Below are 17,893 nucleotides of genomic sequence, written 5' to 3'. Positions count from 1 at the left end.
AAGAGAAAAGGGATAATATTTTAGGAATGTGTAAAAGGGCAGCGCTATAGTTACATTCCAGCCACACTCTCTTTCAATTCCTCAGAGAATAACAGAGAGCCTGCTACTAAATGAAACTAGAGGTAGGTCGGGAGTAGGCCATATAGGTCTTGAATATGATGGTTTTAGATTTTAAACCAGGAACAACGGAAAGGCTTTGAGGATTTTAAGCAGAGGAATGACGTGATCGGTTTTGCATTTTGAAACTATCACTCTGGCCCCCGTGTAGAGGTTAGATTGTAAGAGAGCAGGTGGGGCGATCATTCGAGAGGCTGTTGCAGGAGTCCAAGCAAAAGAGGATGGGGGTCAGGACCAAAGTGACCGTGGTTGAGATGTAAAGAATCAGCTTGATTACAGAACCATTTAGGTGGTAGAATCCACAGGACTTAGTGATTGACTGAATGTGGGGGTGTAGAATGATCCCTGGATTTGGCTCTTACAGCAGATCTAGAGTGATGCTATCGGCTGAAATGAAATGCTAGAAGAGGACTACGTAGTTTGGGCACCAAAGCAGAGACAAACGATGCCAAGTTTGGTTTTCAACTTATGTTGAAGGTGCTTTGAGATATGCAAATGCATATTCTGAGTCTGGAGCTCAGAAGAAAGCTCTAGACTAGAGAGGTAGAAGCCAGGAAATTATTGGTATAGAGGTGGTTGAGGAACTTGTAGTGTTGATGAGATGGAATGGGGAGTAGACTGGAAAGTTTTGAGTGAGAAGACAAGAAGGCCTAACACTGAGGCTTGAAATATATCAACATTTAATGACTGGGCAGGGGAGGATGAGCCTGCAAGTGGTTGTGAAATGAAAGTGGGAGACACGAGCCTAGGAAATAGCCTAGGGACAAGTGCCTGCCAAAGTAGAAGCGAGAGGTCAGCAGGGGCAGGTGCACCTGATTGGTCAAGAAGGAGGCATAAAAGATGTTCTTGGTTTTAGGATTTAGGGCAATGGTGTCTTGGTGATGTCTGTTTCAGTAGATTGAGGTAGACTGATTAGAAAGGAAAAGATGGAGATATGCATACAATTAATTTAACAAATTAGTCTCTGAAAGGGAGCAGAATAATAGGGTGAGAAACTAGGAGTGAATGTAGGTTAAGGGGTGGTTTATTTTGGTTTGGGAAGATCTGAGCTTGTTTAAACATTAATGAAAAGGATGTGGTGGGGGTCAGTATAAATGTGTAAAAGAGAAGAGTTAACAGACGCTGGGGAAGGCAAAAAAGAACAGCATTTTCAGATAGAGACTTGTCTTAATAGGAGTAATAATTCCTTTTTTTTTTTTTTTTTTATGAAAGCTCTGGTTTTTGGTTTAAAATGCCCCTGAAATTTGAAATCTGTATATTTAAAAACACCATTAGTCCCTGACTCACTGTGGTAAGAACCTTCTAGTTACTCTCCTGTTTTTTCTTTCCTTCTAGTAGGTCTTTGCTGCAATTAGATTGTACTAGAACAAATGTCTTCAGTGGCCTCTCATCATTTACTTAGTTAAGTATGCTATTTGTTAACTACCTTCCTACTACCTAGTATGTAAGGCCTAAATAATCTGACACTTGCCTTTCCAATCTTTTTTTCCACTCCTACTGTACACACACCCACATTTCACTCAAACTGAATTATTCACATTTTCCGGAACATAAATTTGTTTGATTTTTCCAGACTTTTTTTTCTTATCATAGCCTTCTCCTCATTGGGATTATATACCTCTTGGCTTTGAAATCCTTTTCATTATTGAAGGCCTATCTCAAGGTCCTTTCTTTTCTCCAATTTTCATGTCATTTTATTAAGCCTGGGACAGGGTTACACATTTTGATGCCAGATTCAGAGAAATATGCTTAGGAGAACATAACTGCAATATATCCAGAATTACAAATTAGGGTTTGAAAACTAAATAGGAAAATTTTAAATGTGTGCTTTAATTTAACTGAAGTACTTAAAATTTTTTCTAATTGTAAAAGAAGAAAAATAATAATTTGAAGTATTTATTACCTATTTTTGCATCATGGGTGACAACCCAACTTTGGGAACAACCTACATATTCTTCAATAAGGTACTATTGATATAAATTATGGTTCATTCATATAATAAAACAAGTATATGCAACCATTTAAAAATCAGAAAACTTTCTAATTACTCATTTTTAAAAATCTCTAAGATCTATTGCTTAATAGAAAAAACAAAATGCAGAACAACATAGGTGGTATGTAGGCATTTGCCTAAAAAACAAAAGAAAGGAAAAGTACACATATATGTATATATTTGCTTGATCGGCATGTAAATTATTTCTGGCAGGATACACAGAAAGTGTCAACAAAGAGTTGTTGAGTCTGAAAGGCAGACTTTTCACTGTATATACTTTTAAAAATACTTTTAAGCTGTGTAATTGTATTACCTAGACAAAAAAAAAAAAAGATACAATTTGAACTTAAAAATATAAAAGTAATGGTTTGCAATGGTTATACAAATAAAACTCTGGTTAAGAAAATCATTCTTTTGAAGGCTTTCTGATCCTCCAGTGGGATTTTATTTCGAATCCTTTATATCACTTGTCTGGATGATCATAATTACCTCTCTTCTACTTTGCCTCACCCCAGCTTCCCTACTGTACACATATAGCTTGTTCTCAACACAATAACCAGAGCGATAATGTTATAAACAGAAGTTAAACAAGGTTACTCTTTTGTTCAAAACACTGCTGGGATTTCCCATCTACTCAGAATAGAAGTCAAAATCCTTGCAATGGCCATTTGCTCTTCCCTGGACCTGAAATACTCTTTTTCCAGATATCTACTTTCATTTCATTCAGGTCTCTGTGCAGATACCCCCTCAAAAGAAAGACTTTTCCTGGTACCTGAAATAGCATCCCACCCCATCATAGTGTATTCCCCTTACTTTTCCTTATATTTTTGTAGTACTACCTAACATATTCATAAATGTATCACTTATCATTCAACACTTATCATCTAAAATATATATAAATTTCATTTTATTGCCTATGTCCCCATACTAGAATGTTTCTCTAGACCTGCATTCCACAACACTTAGAATGACGCCTGGATCATAACAGATATTCAATACATATTTGTTAATGAAAATAAATGACCCCCAATGTTAAATGTCAGCTTTTAGAAGATTTTTCTTACTCTGTCCCATAAATATTATATTCAATTCAACAACTCTTTATTGAACGTGTACCATGTAATAGGCATTTCAGAAGATTCAAAGATAAGTAAGGCAGTGTTCACATGGGTATATTCTATATTACATGAGCAGCCTTTGTTGTGACTCTTACTGGTGAGTAGAACTTTTAGACAATATCATACAAAATCAGAAACTGGCAGTCCACTTAGCATTTCACTGATTATATTGAAAAATTTTGGTTTTTATGGGTGAATCAAAGTTACAGGCATTTTTATTTTAATTTGCCTCCAGTAGTCCAATCTCTTTTATGTGAGGGAGATTGACCAGATTAATCTGGAATGAAAATTTCTAGTTTAATCTGATACTTTAGTATAGAGACAGCCTTAACATGACCCAGGGTAGCTAAGTGACTAGTAAAAACATAGTTTCTTTATTTTCTCTTAGTTATATTTATATGTTTTGAAAAGATATGGTTTTACTTTTCACATATGCATAATTCACTTAATTTTGAATTATAAAATACTGCTGGGTTTTAAAAATTGGTTTAGGGGCTTGGGGTATGAGTTTACAAAAGCTTATATTATAAAAGAGGTTTTTAAATGAATAATGATAAATAATACATTAAACATATATAAAATATTACTAAAGCCATTCATTAACCAATTTTCTAAGCATTATACTTTCAAAATTACTTTGTCACTTTGGTCTAAATTAAGAATATTATATAGCAACTATAAGGAGACAGTGCAAATTCTAATTTTAGAATTTGCATCATTTCTGTAAATTTCTTTAATATGGAAATGGAGGTAAATGTAATACCTTCTAGACTGATTAAAAATTAATATGTAGAAGCCTGGGAGCCTAATTTAAAAGACCGTCAGAAGACTTGAATTAGTTAGCTGTAGAATCACAGCGTTAATGCATAGACCTGAATTATATTGCATTACTTATCATTGAGTAACAAAAATCACTCCTAGAGAACACACAATGGCAATCTATTTCCCCACTGAAAGACAGCAGCACTCATGAACATATGAGAAATTTGAGATGTAACTGTGAAATCTATAAACTCTAAGGTACCCTTCTTTATATTTCAAGGTAGCTGGGAATTATTAACTAAAATTTCTCAGTTTAATATAAAATGGGAAATTAATTTAAAAGAGATAATTTTTACTTTTAAATATTTTTGGAGAAATCATAAAATAAATGACTCAATAATATTAAGTAATTATTAACAAATCCTTACTGTTTTGTAATATGTTATAAAATTAACAGATGATATCCAAGTTTCATAAAAATTCTAAGATTTAGAAGTTCTAACAGATTAGGTCCCCATCTGCCTAATTCTTTGAGAAAATTAGATATTTTCATAAATTATAAATGTTCCCATTATTTTGTAATCAAGATTGTTAGTGTAGAGAGTACTAATTTTCCCACTTTTGGCATATTAACTTAGAGAATATGGCTTATCAAGTCATTCTGTGAGGAGTTCATGGTTTACTCCCCCTTATGATTTGGAAAAAGATTAAGGGCATATTTCTCTAGGGTTTCTTTACTTCATTTTGCCTCAGTTAAACTCTAGTACACATACTAAGACTTTTCACATACATTTATCATTAAATTGACTTAGATATTCACCCCCAATCCAGAAGACAAAGTAAATAAACCTTTTAAAAATTGTAATATAATGTAAAATGGAAAAATAAACTATCTTATTTTCTTAGGATAAGCCTGTCAGTACTTTTTGTTGAATTTTTAAGTAAATTGTGATGTTAAGGAAATTGCATTAAATGAAACTCATTATCTATTATCATCATTGAAAACATTCACATAAACCTACTTCCATTTGGTTGGTAGGGGGAAAGTATTTTCAAAATATAATCTATAATTTGCAGTATTCATGAATAGAATTAAGAAATTAATCTTCTAGGATGGACTTTATGTGTGTGTGTATATGTGTGTACACACACAAATATATATACACACACACATATATATGTATATAATTTATTTTAAAAATATATAATTTTAAATGTTGGCTTAATTTGAAAATGAGGAGCAAACAAGACAGAATTGAACAAATGAATGAATTGGGGACTCAGTTCATAGTTAATACAGCCAAGTTCATATAACTCTCTTTTATGCCCCACTCTTGTCAATACTAAACTGGAAACATAGCGTATATGTTTGGCGTATCCAGGGAAAGAATCGTAGATTGCTGGAAATCACCTAAAATTAAGAATCCGCCTTCACATAATTGAAATATAACACTCACTAGGAAAATGAGACAAAATTTTAATTATTTGGAACTCTACAAGAAACATTTTTATTTTTAAAAAGCACTTTTTAAAAACGTCACTTTTTGCTATATTCCAGATAATTTTGAACTTAAACTTTAGTGCTTTTCTATTTCACCATGAAAATTCTGTCATAGTTGTTAAGTCCATTTATAGCTTCTCCATGTTTCCATGTGTAATATCACCAATGAATTACGTACCAGAAACATGAGCATCAAGACTCTTAGCTGGCTAATAGGTTACATTGGAAAAATTAACATGAAGCCTGCTTAAAGATCTTAGTATTTTAAGAAATGAATTAATTTGCCTACATGGAAACTTCTTTATAATGTGAATGATTATAATGTCATGCTCATGTATTCAAATGGTGACATTTTAAATCAGCTGCACCACAAGAACTCTACTTCTGTCTTGCGATATTCGAGAGAATCTAAATTAGACCTAAAGAGAATTCACAGTCAAGAGTGCACATCATCTTCTTCCTAGAAGCCACTACTTTTCTCTTTAGTAATATAGAAATATATGGAGTTTTACATACATATTATAAAGCCAATAGCTATGAAAGGCCATAGTCAGAATTCTGGCCTTGGAGGAATCCAGAGGACACCATTCACACTGAACTTTATATGAGTGGCTCCCCCCATCCTGGGAGTTTTGCAATGTGGCAACACTGGACAAGCCATAGCAACCTGAAGTATTTCATGTAGCTATAAATTATAAATTAGCAAAGACATTATATCTTTTTAAGCTAAACATCTTTTAATGGTTATAACTTTGTCTAGACTTTGTTTTCAACAGATCCCAGTAGTTGAGGGTTGAATGAAGTGAATATCAAAGCCAGTAGTTGTATGTCATTATGGATATTACAGGCCTTATAATTGCAGAAAGGCTTACTAGCAGTCTATGGATTAAGTAAGCCTTTCTTATGATCTTATGTTTCTTATGTTGTAGTTTTTTCTCAGAATGTGTGATTTTGACAGTGCAACAAGTATATGCAAAGAACATTTTAATGATTAAAAATAGTCTTGAAGCAAAGATTCAAGTAATTATCTAGCTATTACTCAGTAATATTTAGTTCATTTTTTATATGTTTAACTATAGTATTTTAAGTGCCACACTTTTATCTCAATAACTATTAGAGCGTCAATATAAATAATTTAATCATTCTTTTAATATAAGATTATTGTTTGGAGCACAGGATAAAATCTGTGATATAAAAGTGACATCTTCATAACCATTTAGACAAGATACCTACAAACAGAACACTCAGTTGTTTTTTCTTAATTTTAAAACCCTATTATATGTTTTCCATGTCACAGGAGATAATTTCTGAGGTCACACAATGTGGCTGCCTTCCCCTGTTGTTTCTTTTATCTCTCTGTGTTCCAGTGATGCTGGAAAGCAGAAATGCCCGGGGAACATTGCACAATTCGGAAGATTTCCGTGCCCTACCATATGCTATTCCTTTGCCTGAAATACCTTCCTCTCCACACTGCTACTTCAGAACCCTGCCCCTCGAGCAAGGCCCAGCTCTCATGTCACTTTTTCATGAAGATTCCATGATGCTCTGCAATCCAAAGAGATTTACCTCTCCTCTGATGCCCATGTGCCTTCGCTGCTCTTTACCTTTCATTTTATAATTCCACCCTCTTTTTTGGTTTATAGTTATTTGCATTCATGTCTTTTCTTTCAACTACCAAGTAAGAGTCTTTGCTTTTAATTTTTCACAATGTCTAGCGCATGGCTGGTGCTAAGTAATTCTTCATGCAGTAAATAATCAGGTTTTCCCCTTATTAGTTTAGTCTATTTTTATGTTACTTCATTTGATATGTTTTATTTGGCATTTTAGTAAATAGAGTTTTTCTGAAAATTAACTGATCTCTGCTATTTCCCATATAACACTGCTTAATACATTGAAATCTGTCTCCGAATAAAAGATGCCAATAGTTTTAATGATGTACTTTTTTTAAATTAAGGCATCAGTTTAAATACAAAAAAAAAATTTGGTTTTATTGATAAATAAATATTGAGGACTTATTCCATGATATGGACCTTCCCAGCCACTTGGTGAGTTTGAGTTTGGCTGTTCTTTCTGTACAAAGTAAACAGTTTAACATCATGTTTCAAGATCCTAGCTGCTTCTCTGAAGCACTAATTAGAAATAAGTTTAAAACCAGAAAGTGAAGCACAGTGAATTTTAGAATTTCTCTTTACTACATTTTTATTTTTATAGCAATACATTATCTTATTATTTATCTTTTTTGTTTGGACCAATAGGGTCCCTAGAAATGTAGAGGATTTGAGAAAACAGACAGCTTTTGCAACAAAGATGGAGACGAATGGAAGAAAAAATTCTAGATGTCATGTCCTGTCAAAGCTGTTCTGTCAGTGGGCAGTCAGGTAGCTGCTGGAGTGACCTCTGAGAGAAGGACCAATACCAATGAATTCTGTTTGGAGGTCAGTATGGTGGTTTAGGCAACTTTCTAATTCTGGCAGTTCTTAACAAGAGGTTTCTTTGATCACTGTAAGAAGCACAGAGCACTTTTGTTAGGGAAGCAGAAAACAAGCCATCAGTGTTAGACAAATACGTGTCTGCTGATTAGTCCTTGAGACGTGTAAAATAAGTCAACTTGGTCAACCAAGTCTCTTAGAAGTGATACAAGAGCCATTCATTGTTGCTTGGGCTTGATGGTATTGCCTAATTCACAGGTGTTGGGTTTTTTTGTTTGTTTGTTTTTGGTTTTTGGTTTTTTTGGCTCTTATCCTTATTTCTTTCACTCCTCAATTAAGGAGACTCCTCAATAATGAAGTCTGGTTAATCGTGTTACTACTTAACAGTGTCTCAGTTTCACTTGAAGATTTGCCAAGGATTTAGAAGCTGTTTACACTGCCTCAGATACAATACTGGGGATAGCAAAGTGCGTCTACCAATAATCCCACAGGGGAATTGGAAGGATGCCAAATGTGAGTTAGCGGCGCCTGCCACTGTCTTTATTCCATGATCTTCCCCAAACAATGGTCAGTAGAGGCTAAGAACCCTAGTTGCACTTGTCTCCATGCCTCAGAACTCAAAAGGAAAAGTGGATCATGGCTATGGGAAGTTCTTTCCATCTTGGCATCTAGTGAGGTGTCACTTAGCTAGATCTTTATCCCAAGTGCTAATTGATGCTGTTAAGTTTCTGCAGTAATGCCAAGAAATAGTAAAGAGGAAATGACACTCTGCTTATCTTGTGCAAGCAGGTTTTATTCTGAGAACCATGTTTTTTTAGCCAAAGGACATCAAAGTAACATCATACTATTTAGTATACTTGGAAAAAGGAGGAGATCTCCTGATATGTTGTAGAAATTGTTATATACCTAAGAAGTGGGACTTTCTTGCTACTCACCAGAAGGATCAGGCCTAATGTGTTATGCTAGTATATTTCCCATGAATTAAGTTGATAGTCTTTATTCATAGAAACTTCTGTTAAAATATAATCTTTCACTGAGTCATTAAAAGCAGTGTGCTTTTGTTGTGTGTAATTTTTAACTTCTAATAAAATTATAATGTTATCTTAGTGTGACTATGTATATGCATGGTATTTGGGTATATAGTTAAATAGAAATAAACATGTCAGCATTTTGGATCTGCAAAATGGCTTCTACACCAATCTATTTGACTTTTGATAAGTTATTTAACTCGTTTGTGCCTGGAGTTTATTTGTAAAGTGCTGACTAATAATCCTAACTTACAGGGTATTGTGAGATTTAAATGAGCTAATATGTGTAATACATTTAGAACTATGCTTGGCAGAAGCTTAATACTATTAGTTATTATTTTATTACTTTGCATTATCAATTTTTTAATTTTTATTTATATATTTTCTGAATTTATATCTACCCAACTATATTACCTGGATTTAACCATTTTGGTTGATAATAAATAAATGACTTTTTCTTTCTTGGGATTTTTTTTCACCCTGACAGAGTTATAATGAGAGGTCCTTGAGCAAACCAACTAAAATGATAAGTCAAGGATGGTCTAAAACAATACTTACAAAGGAAGTTAGGTACTGTGTACAGTCAATAAAATGTCACTGACCTTGGGTGATCGGGGTTATATGCTAGGAATATCACTTATGTATCCTTTGTTGAAACATAGAATTATAACCTGGTTCATTCTTTCCAATGTTACTTCTAACTACCTACCTATCTTCCTACCTACCTAACTAACTAATTACCTACCTACACAGACACAGACATACACACATACACACACCACCTATATACTGGTTGCTCAGAAAAACTTTTTTTACATAGGTTCTCTTTATATATCTGTATGTATATAAGGAGAACCGATGTAAAAAAAGTTATTACTTTAGAAATCCTCTCACAAAAATTCATTTATATGATAAGTTTATCATCCATTTAACTTTTATAAATAAACTAATATGCCATATAACATATATTCTAGTTTTATTTTTTTACGTTTTTTTGTTTGTTTGTTTTTTACTAATGAATGTTTATATTTTTAGGATCTATTCAAAATGAAATTGAAGTGAATAAACTCATTCTTTTGCTAATATGTGCATTAGTACTTGATACCAAAAAGGTAAAATCCTTGATCTTTAGGCAAAGGGAATTTTCCAAATGTCAGTAAGTTTACTAAATGTTTTCTTGTTTTGCTATAATTTGTTTTTGTCTTTTGGAGATTTTTAGTAGTCACTTGTCTTCTCCCTTTCCTAACTTTTGATCTAGTATTGAAGTCACAGTTCCACTCATGCTCGTTAACTTCTGAATCATATCTGAGATCAGAAACAAGGATTGTCCTTACTTCCTTTGTGGTTTATATCATCTGTTGTTAGAACTAAAATCATCAAAATGATGCATGAAACACCTGTAGATGACTCTAAAATGTAGTACCATCTTCACCCACTAGCAAGTTGCTTTGTCCCATCACTTGCTCTCAGAGCAGAGTCTGGAAGAAAGTAGATGCAGGGCAGACAGGTTTTTAGCTGAAGGGAAAGAAACTGTAATGGTTGTGGGTAGGACACAGAGCAGCTTGCTGTCAGCCAAATGTCTGAAGAGCACCCCCAGTGGACAGTGGTGGAAGGTACTGATAACAAAGCTTACCTTTGCCACAATTTGGCCTGGCCTTGTTGTCCACTCATGTAATGTCTGGTTTTTAAAGACACAGGTCCTCTGTATTGTAGAGAAGGTTTCAATATGCAAAAAGCTCTTAGATACTGATCTACCACTTCACTAAATGCCAAAACATAGTTGAGTGCTGAGTTGTTATGTCTGTGGTGCTGATGATTGAATGTATTTTTTTCTGCATGATCATCCATTGTGGTGTTTGTAAGTAGCAAAAAATGAGCCTGATTTGTTCTCCTTTGTAGAGCCAGGCCGAGGCCCACTACAAAGGAAGTAAACATGCCAAGAAGGTCAAAGCACTAGAGGCAACGAAAAATAAACCAAAAATGGTTTCTTCCAAGGACAGCGCAAAGGCTAATCCCAGCTGCTCCATCACTCCAATCACAGGCAACAGCTCTGACAAATCAGGTCAATGACACTTTTTGTTCTTTACATTCTCTGTGTTCCTCTTTCCTGGTCCCCAACCCCATTCTTCTCCGCTCAGCTGTTGCATGTTTTCTCCATGATTTGTTTTTATGATATTAATATGTTTCCTTCACAGGAAGTTATTTGTTTGCACGGAATCAAAGTATTCAATATGTTATCATTCCATGTTGTTAGGTATATATATATATTTAAGTATATATGTGTATAAATATATATGTATATATGCATGAAAATAAGTATAGGCTACTTGGTCACAATGTGTTTAGACAAATATCCAGAAATGAATCTAAAATACTGTGTTTATTATTCCTTTCTATTCATTTTGTGTTTGGTTTTTACTATAGACTTTTTCAGTAAAGGAATTCTTAAACTTGTTTACTAATAGACATTTTTATATTCTTTTACTATGATGAAGGGGAATGGAGGAGCAAAACAGTGAAGTTTTCTGAGAGTGGCATTATTAAGTGAATCTGAAAATATGTTCAATAATAAAAGATTTTAATTTTTGAAGATCTTTGTAAAGTTCTCCTCGGAATTACAAATAACTCAAGGATTTTACGGGCACTATTTACAAAGTTATGAATTGACTAACAGAAGAACTTTGTATAATGGGAAATGGACTACTAGTGAAAATGCGTTTTAAAAAGAGTCACAGTTCCAGTGCATCAGCAGTTTTTCTGAGTAGGTTCAATTAAATGATTCAGAGAGAAAAGTCTTTTTTTTTCTAACATGTATACCATGAAATTATATGTTTAATAGACTTTCTCACACTCATATCTGCTCCTCAGGGCCGAACATGGATGAGTCGTCTGGTATTAGTGACTAGTTGAGGACCAGTGTCTATTAAAGGAGACTAAGAGAATAAATCCCTTTCAGTTTGACTCTTTAGAGACCTCTCTGTTGTTGGACACACGCATACACACACACCTCTCCTGATTCTATTCGCTCTTCAAATCATTGTAGAATTTGATGAAGAGACTTCATAAAGCTTTCCTGTAGCTGTCCACAGTTTTGGAGAAGAACAAATTCATTACTGTAAAAGGAAGGTTCAGAAAAGCCTACTCAGACAAAGATTGTGTAAGAAGGGACCATTATTAATTAAGTCCCATAAATACTGGTTCCAGAAGCTCTGCAGCCTAGAAGGAGTGAGCTAACCAAAATTTGGTAATAAAGAGTTTTCGTTCTTTGTGTCATAGAATTCACATATATGTTTTCATATGATTCTCTCAACAGCCCTATAACTGGTAGGGTTGAAATTAGTGTTTAATTAGTATTAAATCATGTGATCCGATGAATAGATAATAAATACTGGATTATTATATCATACTTCTCCCCTTCTAAAGAACAAAGCCTTTTTAATATATTATTTAATCGATTTTTAACTCAGATCTAACAGATATTAAGGTCAAATATTATCTCCAGTTTACAAAATAGCAAACTGAGGCAAGGTCCCTATTGTGGCAGTTATTTGCTGGTGGTTACCTAGTATTTGGTAGAACAGGATCCATCATCTCCTGACTTCCTGCCTGGTTTTATTTTCTATAGAATATTGTTGCCCCTATGAAGCAATAGTCTGTCAAAGACTTTATTACCTGAATCGAGCACTTGATTAGAAAAAAATGAAGTATGTTTCATTAAAGGCAGTTAAGTAAGAATACCTGTCCTGTTCACTTTTTAGAGTTTGAGATAGAATTAAATATAAAATCCAAAGAAATGATTTTATGGTCTCCCAGGATCTACCCCAACTTTTAATGATTCATTAATGGGAGTTCAAAACATGGTAAGATGGAGGAGAAATGTGCTTTGAGAGAATTGGGGTCAAAACACAGCAAGCATTAGGCAACTTCAGGAAGATGGTGAGAACATATTGGCCAGACACTGCACCCAAATTTCTCCCTGGAGTTCAAGCATCATAATGCCATATGACAGTATACCTCTCTGTGATAATACATCCTATACATCAAATTGAATGTTTTCTTGTGACAGCATTTAACCACTCATATGTTCGAACAACAAAAAAACCATTGAAAAACCTTATTTCTTGAAAATAATAAAATATTGTGATGATCAACCTAATGATAAAATATTGTGATAGTCAGCCTAATGGTCCATATGTCTAATCTTCAGCAGTAGATGTTTTTAAAAAATTAATTAGATATCAAGGTGGGAAAAAATACATTTCTAGTTCTTCAAAGTATATAAAGCTATTTAGAGCTAAACAGCCTTTAATCAATTGCTGTCTAAACAGATGAAAGCAGATGGAATGATTTAAAATGCTATAGATATTTTTATAAATGCAGTTAAGAGCAAAAATGATGGAACCAGCATGTTCTGCTTGAAATATAACAATATGAACACCTTAAATTTGTTCAGTTTACAAAATCCAGTCACATACATGTTTTCATATGATTCTCTCAACAGCCCTATAACTGGTAGGGTTGAAATTAGTGTTTGCCTTTCATTGATTCATACAACAAACTTTATATCCATTTATTCACTATATACATATAACTATACAAAATAGTATAGTACATCTGTATATTTTGCCAGATACTGGGGTGCAACAATAAACAGAAAGACAATTTCTTGTCCTCAGAGAATATCCAACCTAGTTTTTTTTTTTTTTATTGTGTTGAACAGTCAGACTATAAAGAAAAATAATATGTAGTTACCACTTTCAAGCTGTGCCCAAATATATGGTAACAGCAAAGAACTTGGGTCTTGGAAGAGTTAAATGGCTTGTATGAGGTTCACAAATCATATCCTAGTAGAGTCAAAACAGGCACTGAAGTCTTCTTGTTCCACGCTTATTCCATTATTCCCATTACTTCTAAATTTCTCCGACTTGGGGGAGCAAATACAAGTATCCCAATGAGTAAAGTCAGACCACTAAACCACTTTTTAAAGGATTAGTGAGTAGGACAATATATTATTTTTAAATTGCTTGCTGACTGTTGATATTTTTCAGTAGGAGCTGTGGCATTGAAAGGGCCATTAAGGCTTTGTTTTATTAATAACCCTTAGTTCCTATGCATTGTGTTGTCTATAGCATTTTAATTGTAATAGAACACAGCTTTAGAAGTTATAACTCTTTTCAAGGGCAAGTTTGAATGCAAACACTCATTTCAGGTAAATGACAAATGTTCTCAAAGCTCCAGCTTGAAAACTGTAGACTTTCTGTGCCTAAGCTAAATATACTGACTGAGATAGAGGTCAACATTGAGAAGAGCATCGTCAATATGGCAGGAGCCTTGACCTGCCTCCTAAAGTGTCCAGTTGGGTTGTCCTGAACACTGTCCACATTTTCAGTAGGATTTTGAATCATTCTATCTAAAATATTTGCACTAAGGACATGGGGATTGTTTTATTTATCCATACCCATGATCATACCACAGAGACTGAGATGATATTATCAGAAAAGACGTAGGAAGGAAGGAAAGAAGGTAGGATACCTCAAACAACTCATTTTAGTTTTCAGTATGTTGTGCTTTTGCATGGTGGCAATTTCTTGTGTGTGAACCCAGACCAGTTATCAACTGGTAGATCAGTATGATTTGCCTGGAAAGGCTGCAGTTCAGCTTTTTATGATTACCCTGATGCCTTATGAAAGAGCATTTTCAGTTTTATCAAAGAGTGTTTCTGCCAAGGATACAAATGCAGACCCTCGCCTCATCGTTTTTATGAGTTCCCCTTCATGTTTCACAGTTTTCATGTGTTACAAATGGGGCCAAGTTTTCCAAATGACAACTTCTCATTTCCACTGACTGACGCAGGATTCCATAGATTAGCTAGCAAGGTCTTCGTAACTGCCTCTTCCCTCCTTTCTGTCTCCAGCAGCCAGACCTTGTGCTGTTGAGAAGAAGAAAATGATTGTTTTCTGCCTTGGCAGTATCTGTCATTTATAGACAAGCACTATCATAAATTTGGCATACATCTATCCAAATCCAGGAGGCTGAGATTTAGTATCCTTCATAAAATAATAGATTAACTATATTTATGACAAGCATCTTAAGTCTGAAATTCTGGGGTATAATCATGTAGAGCGTAAATTGAGTCCCATCTGTATAAAGAGAACAGACCATTATACTAAGGCTCATATTTTCGTGAAATGTACATATATCATTAACACTTTCAAAGTCAATTTAAAAAAATGAAACTGCCTTCATCTTTGCCTGTGCACCTTGAATTTGACAATAGCAACCTACCAAACAAGGCTGAAAATTCTTAGGTAGTTAAGTGTTGGTCATACTCTGGAAACTGACTTCTGAAACTTTTGAGCATTTTTTTTTTTTTGCTTCCAAATAATGTTGAACATTTATTGTTAGGTTATCCACTTCTATAAGCTATTTCTTAGTGTTGCTCTAAAAATGTGAACCAAAGTTGAGACTGACTTATGATTTATTGAGGATCTATTAACTTATGATTTATTAGAAATATGTTACAAACCCTTCTAAAAAGCAAAATCTTAGATATCTCCTTGAGGCTTATGTCACTATTAAAAACTTTTCGATATTTAAAAGATATTGGAATGTAAAAGGAGTTTGTATGTACATTGACTAACTTTGTAAATGCACAACCATAAATGCCCTTGAGATTTTTACAAAGGTTATTACTTACATTTTTATGATATTCCACTTATTTGCTTCAAGAAGAATTCTCTCACAGTGACATATTTTTCTAAAATGGGTGGATGATCAAATAGAACTACTCAATAAATAGTGGTAGATTCTGTGTGCAGGACACTGGTACTAGGCATTTTGTGGGATTCTGGGCCCAATTCTGATTATGCTTACACTCTAACATCATGCAAATTTAGTTTTATAATATAAAGCTTAAATTGTGTTTTATAGAAACATACTTTTTATTGAAGTCTTCCCTGACTTCTTTCACTGTGATCAGATTTGTTGTTATGGACATAGAATTATGCAGTAATGGTGCTCTCATTTCTATAGACAGCGCTATCCAATAAAACATTCTGTGGTGATAAAAATGGTCTATAATCTGTGTTGTCCAACATGAGTGCCATTAGCCACACATAGCTATTCAGTACTCAAAATGTGGCTTGTGATACTGAGGAACTGAATATTTCATTTTAAGTAGCTACTGTATTGGATAACACATCTATAGACCGTGATACTCTTTGCTCTTTTGACTAGTTATGACTCCAGAGAAGGCATTAAATTCTCTGAGCATCTCTTTTCTCATCTGTGAAGTGGGAATAATGCCCTTCATACATCACAGCAGTGTTGGATGGAGTCCGTGAAATGATTATGAAAGAGCTTTGCAAAATGTAAAGCATAATAAAATTGCCTATTATTGATGTCGATAGTTTTTTGGGTTTTGTTTTTTTGTTTTGCTTTGTTTTTGTTTTGCTCCTCCTGTGATATGTTATTTCAGCTGTCCTTTCTTGCTGCTATCAGTGAGAGGTGGTCAGCTATCACCATCTTTCATTGTGCTGCACCTAATATAGCATACTCTGGAAAATCAGATCTAAGCTTATTAGACTTATATGCAAAAATAAGTTTAACAGAAGTACTACTAATAATTAATGTGTAACTGAATGATCATGTTGTGCCTGATACTAATGTGCTAAACATTTTATATATGCTATCTTAATTAATGATTATAGCAATCCTTTGATGGATACTAGAAAGTGAGACCTAGAAAGGGGAAATAATGACTCAGAGTCATTCAAATAGAACATAGTTTCAAGGTCAGAGTCTCATTGGGGTAGTCACTCAGATTTACTACCATGTTATGCTATCTTTGGATGAAGGTTCATGGACTTAACTGCACGTATTTTTGAAGGCTATATTAGATTATTTTTAACTGAGTGATACTTCTAGAAGTCTGATATCTCAAAAGGGTGTTAACCTTTCTACATTCTATTTTACAACTGTTTTTTTTTTTCTTAAGTTTGAGTGGCTTTGAATATAGATATATTAACCAAGGTATGATTCTTGAGTGTCTCTTACCTACTTTGCATTTATAGCATAGTTAAAAGAATATGAGCTCGAACTCAGATTAGTTCTTCCTCTCATTGACCTTATAACCTTAACCAAGTCATGTTCACTGATCTTCTACTTCCTCATCTATAAAATGGAAGGGCTAATACCTAACCCCCAGTTTATTGTCAAAATTAGTGAACTAGTAAATATGCCTGGCTCACTGCCTATCACTTAACAGATGCTCAATAAATAGTAACCATAAAAAGCAGCCATTTGTTCAAAGAAATTTGCAGACTCTGTCCTTTTCTTAACTCTACAGTCATTTCATTCCATGCTGCCATGCAACAGTGATCTGTACTTATATTCTTCTTGTGATTATTTTATTATTTCACAGTAATTATTGCACGTGTATTTTCATTCCAGGACATTAAGGCTTAATGAGCCTGACTCTCCCAGTGGGTCATTTAAAGATGTGGAAGGACCTTCTTGGTCTTTCTAACATTTTGTGTAATGGAGGAAATGTCCTTCTACTTATTCTCCCACTTTTTGTGTATCTTATCCATTATGTCCCCTGCAGCTCCTGGTACTCTCTCCTGTGAACAGCAGTCATAGAGTTAGTATATATTAAATTAATATCAATTTAATGTGGGAAGCTCTGGTGCACTCCTTAGAATATGGACAGGGCAAAAATACACTGGTAGCTCTTTTTATTGTATTCAGTAAGATAGATGTCCTATCTCATAGGTTGCCAATCTGCTTTATATACAGCTACAGTAATAAAAGAATGGACAATCCAACACATCTCCATTTGTCGAAGGAGAAAATTGGATGCTCCCTGTGGAGAAGCAGTCCTCCTAGAACTAGGGTTGTCTACTGAGATCGAAGGAGCAGTAAGGGGTGTAATCACAATGAGAAAC

At 34.1% G+C, this 17,893-nt stretch overlaps 1 protein-coding gene across 10 annotated transcripts in view; it reads left to right on the top strand.

Moving 5' to 3' along the window:
* The window catches only part of ZNF385B (zinc finger protein 385B), a 265,070-nt gene that overhangs the window by 235,995 nt on the left and 11,182 nt on the right, over nt 1-17,893 (top strand). For all 10 annotated transcript variants that reach the window (XM_025039446.1, XM_006921245.1, XM_025039442.1 and 7 more), the window contains one exon: nt 10,848-11,010. In XM_025039446.1, coding sequence (XP_024895214.1) covers nt 10,848-11,010 — 163 coding nt within the window. The remainder of the gene's footprint in view (nt 1-10,847; nt 11,011-17,893) is intronic.

The sequence above is a fragment of the Pteropus alecto genome, unplaced genomic scaffold (assembly GCF_000325575.1).
Source record: "Pteropus alecto unplaced genomic scaffold, ASM32557v1 scaffold3, whole genome shotgun sequence".
In the NCBI taxonomy this organism is placed as follows: domain Eukaryota; kingdom Metazoa; phylum Chordata; class Mammalia; order Chiroptera; family Pteropodidae; genus Pteropus; species Pteropus alecto.
Note: the sequence above shows the minus strand (reverse complement) of the source record. Positions and strands in the feature narration are given on the sequence as shown.